This window comes from Buceros rhinoceros, unplaced genomic scaffold, assembly GCF_000710305.1.
Source record: "Buceros rhinoceros silvestris isolate BGI_N320 unplaced genomic scaffold, ASM71030v1 scaffold33585, whole genome shotgun sequence".
NCBI lineage: Eukaryota > Metazoa > Chordata > Aves > Bucerotiformes > Bucerotidae > Buceros > Buceros rhinoceros.
In genome coordinates this window covers 1-4,319 of record NW_010411655.1, presented here as the reverse complement: position 1 = coordinate 4,319, position 4,319 = coordinate 1, and the positions used below count along the sequence as shown (strand labels likewise).

Here is a 4,319-nt window from a genome sequence, read left to right as displayed (position 1 = left end):
TTTGCTTTTCCAGCCGACACACTGGTTCGTTGCATCCCTTTCGGGGGGAAACAGCCCCCTTTTTCAACCTGCGATGGTCTCCGATTTCCTTTATCTCATAACCAATTCCAACAACTTGAAAGCATGAAAGCATTTTATTTTTAGTGACTTTATATATACCTTATATTTCAAAAGTCAAATCACAAGCCCATTCATTTGTGTCTTTAATACATACATAATGCAAGTGAGTATTTGCAGTCCTTCTGCCTTTTGGACTTGCTCCAGAAGAAACAAAAAAAGCTGTTGGTATTCGTGGGGCTTAGCCTGTACCGACTAAGGACCAGCACCAGTTACATCGATGTACTCAGATTACTTTCATCTGCATTTCAATTCTTTTAACACCATTTAGGACCAAAATCTGAATTAAGCACACGACTTCACCTGCGTGGTGAGGTTACCGAAATGAATGGAATGCTTCATGGCAGCAAAGATAAACAGGTGTCTCCACCCCTGCAGTGTGAGAGTGTAAGAACCAAGATTAGTTCTGACGGTATATGTCAAGGTGTTACTTAGCCACTGTGTTTGATGCAGAAATAAAAGCATCTGAGTTTGAAGTCTAACAGACGTACCTATCAAAAAAGCTGTAGATGAGTAACAAAAAATCTCAAAAGACTTTGAAGCTACATGAACAGAGCACAATTCCCTGAAGAACAAAAACTCCAGACTCTATAAGGTGGGTGATCTCAGTCTTGGAAAGAGGAAGAGAGATTACAGCAGAATATATTTGTTTTCTTCGTTCCAGCTGGGCTCTTGCTTTTGCACGATGCAAGCCCACTTGTCTCCTTTTAGATTATTCATCTTAGCCTGGATTTTTGCAGAATTTCGACTTATTTTTTTCATCTAGACATGGGTTTTAAGGCCAAGGTCTTTGTTTAGAATGCTGTCCCTCCGCAGAAAGATACTGATTTTACTGGGCCTTTTGGCAACACCGCAGTGCACACAGATCTCTTTCTTTCAAGGTTGTCCTTCAGAGGTTAGTAAAAAAAAAAAATTTGGACCCATATCCACCTTTAAAGGGGATGTTAGACTTTGTGATAAACTATCACTTTTTTTCCTATCTGTACACTACAGCTGTTAACAGAGTCTGTTAACAAAGAAAGTTTGAATTTTAGTAAGAAAACGAATGAAGGAAAGCCAGAGCGCCTGCAGAGTTCTACTACATCTGGTGGCCAGGTCAAGATCTGCACACAGTGACTTCCATGGGGTCACTTACTGGTAGGTCACCAGCACTAGCCGTGGAATTGCACTCATGGCTGACTTGTCCCTGAGAATTCCGCTTTAAATAGCTCAAAACACTTTCTACAGGTGACAGTTAATAGTGCTTAGCCTTGAAGATAAACTCGTTTGTGGATGTGCTGAGGTATGAGATTGAGTTCATCGCCGTCCCTCGGGATGACACCTTGTTCCAGATGCCTTTGCAGTGAACTGCTGCTGGTGGCAGCGCAGAGGGAAGGCGTGTGCAGAGCTAGTGCTGAGCTCCCCACGGTGTCTCCACCAGGGCGTCAGTGGCAGGACCCCAGTCACCCTCCGCTTTGAACAGTTTACTCAAAGCTCATACCAGCACTCTGGCGATGTTTAAGGGCAAGGTGGGAAGCTGGCCGTGATGCTGGTTTTGTTCGTTAGCTTGCCATCACATCGTTCCTCTCCTTACGCAAACTAAGTAAGTTAATGACACAACCTGAAGCGCGCTGAAGGCCTCTGGAAAAACTTCTTTTTTCACAAATCATCTCAGGCTTCAGTGCAATATGCCAGTATGTAGCCTGTCTGGGAAGGGGCTGGGGCCAGCAAAGAGCAGAACAGGGTCCCTTCCTCTCCATTTTCACCCTATGACCATGTCTGAAGCAGGCCAGAACCACAGCAGAGAACCAAAGGAATTTTTACCTGTTGTGAAGCTCCACCACTGCGATCACAGAGGTGTAACAAACAAGTCAAGGCAGCCAACGCCACCCTGGCTTTTAGCAGCAACAGTGTGGCCATCAGGACAAGGGCAGTGACAGTCCCCCTGCAGTCAGCACTGGTGAGGCTGCACCTCAAAAACTGTTTTGGGCCCCTCACTACAAGGACGCTGAGGTGCAGGATCGTGTCCAGAGAAGGGCAACGAAGCTGGTGAAGGCTCTGGAGCACAAGTCCTGTGAGGAGCGGCTGAGGGACCTGGGGTTGTTTAGGCTGCAGAAAAGGAAGCTCAGGGGAGACCTAATCACTCCCTACAATTACCTTTGTGTAGGTTGTAGAGAGGTGGGGGTCAGTCTGTTCTCCCATGTAACAAGAGACACGAGAGGAAATGGCCTCCAGTTGCACCAGGACAGGTTTAGGGTGGGTACTGGGAAAAATTTCATCATGGGAAGGTTTGTCAAGCACTGGAACAGTCTGTTCAGGGATGAGGTGCATTCACCATTCCTGGAGGCATTTAAAAGGCACGTGGATGTGGTGCTGAGGGACATGGTTTAGTGGTGACTTGGCAGCGCTGAGTTAATGGTTGGACTCAATCTTAAACTCCAACCGTAAGATCCTGTGAGACTATGATACAGACTGCCATATTTTCCTGTGTTTCAGATGGGAAAATTACTGCTATTTTGTTCACAGCCTTCAGCCATTAAAGCAGAGCAGACAGCTAAGATTGAAGTTTCTGCAGATACTGAAGACAACTTACAGATTTTCACTCGGAGCTGAAACCTAGTTTCTACTGAAACGCGGCTACAAAGCGTTATAGCTGTGTCCTCTTAATTAACCAATTCAGCACTGAAGGAACCGTTACCAAATCAGCAGCAGTCTGCAGTAGGTACATCAGGATATTATTTTAGCTTTTCTGTTGCTCATTCCACAGCCTGTATTACCATCCTTAGAGAGAGAAAAGGCTATTCCTGCAGCTCCTTCAACCTACTCAGTGACGCAGCTTACAATGACACGGGAAAGTCACACACACGACAAAAAGTTCTTCACCTTCTGTTACACGCTAGTCCGCACTGCAGTGTGACTGCCTGACAGCAGGGCACTGACACCACGCAGGAATGAACCATCCATTTTCTTTTGGAGTACACAGCTTTGAAGATTTAATTCATTCTGTCAATCACTTGAATTCAGATTCTCTTGACAATAATAGCATTTGTTGACACTGGTAATACTTGAAAGTTGTTTTGGGGGTCTTTTAGGTTTCTTTTTTTTGAAAATACTTTTCACTCTAATGTCTTCAGCTTTAAACTGAAATAACTGCCTGTTCCTCCAGGGCTGGTTTTTAGACACCAGTAAGAGATTAGAGACCCTGTTAAGGGTTACCTTCCCCAAATTAACACACAATGGGGAAAAAGTAAACAAACAGCTTATTACAAAGCTATGGAAAACAAAAAAAGAAAAAAAAGTTTATTTCCAAGATGTACAAAACAGCTATTCTCTCATTTCTCCATCTTCTTCCTCTTCTTCCACACCTCTGATGTACAAAACGTTATTGCACCTGCAAAGAGAAGTGAAGAGTTCCCTTAACTCTACGTGTTTTAATTTTCCATCGCTTACATACACTATATGCTTTAAGCATCTTCCTGTTTGAGTGTAGCCTGGCAACAGCCATATTTCACATATGAAATTGCTGCTCTTGACCTTGCACAGCTCTGCACAAAGTTTGTAACAAATGCAAAAACACCAAGTTTATAAAAGCAGTAACTCGTTGACAATGCTGTACAGGAAACTTTTACTCTTGTTTTAACAATTATGTCCAAGTTTAATTTCCAAGAATGCAAAATGCTTTCAGTAGCAAAACACTAACTCTACCAATGCCAAGAGATTAACAGATACACAATAATCTGGAAAACTAAGGTATTTAGTTACCTGAAAAAGAGATTGTTGACACTTCTTTACAAATACTGTAAAATTAGTATTTCCTCCCCTCAGAAGGGATCTCATAGCCTTCACATAAGAGTATATTAACACTTAGCATGTTAGTTAGACAAGAAACACGGCACCTAGCAATACAAGTTTTAATGCAAGTGATAAGAAGATTTAAAGAAACTCTGCCATAAATACCCTAATTACCTTATCAAAACTTCACCCAGGTGTCCAGACAACGCACCGTCTATGTACTCCTCTGTGTTTGCAAGCTTGAGAAGAAAACCAGCAAGAGAAGTCACAATGATCTGATACAATCTGCTTCACAAAGCACATCGCTGTTTCGCCCTGCAACCCACCACCCGGCTGCCGGGACCGGGGGAGGCCGAGCAACCCCACTCCCACCGGAGAGGCACCACCGATTCTGTCGAAGACCCCCAGTTTGCCCCCTCTGGGCCGAGGCC

The 4,319-nt window shown here is 43.9% G+C and overlaps 1 protein-coding gene across 1 annotated transcript; it reads right to left on the bottom strand.

The window, feature by feature from the left end:
* Positions 1 to 3,420: 3,420 nt before the first annotated feature.
* Positions 3,421 to 4,173, bottom strand: SNRPF (small nuclear ribonucleoprotein polypeptide F; the record flags this gene model as incomplete). The annotated part of the gene is made up of 2 exons (XM_010136093.1): positions 3,421 to 3,487; positions 4,063 to 4,173. Coding segments are annotated over 2 exons (178 nt in total), but the record flags the coding sequence as incomplete, so codon positions are not given.
* Positions 4,174 to 4,319: the final 146 nt, after the last annotated feature.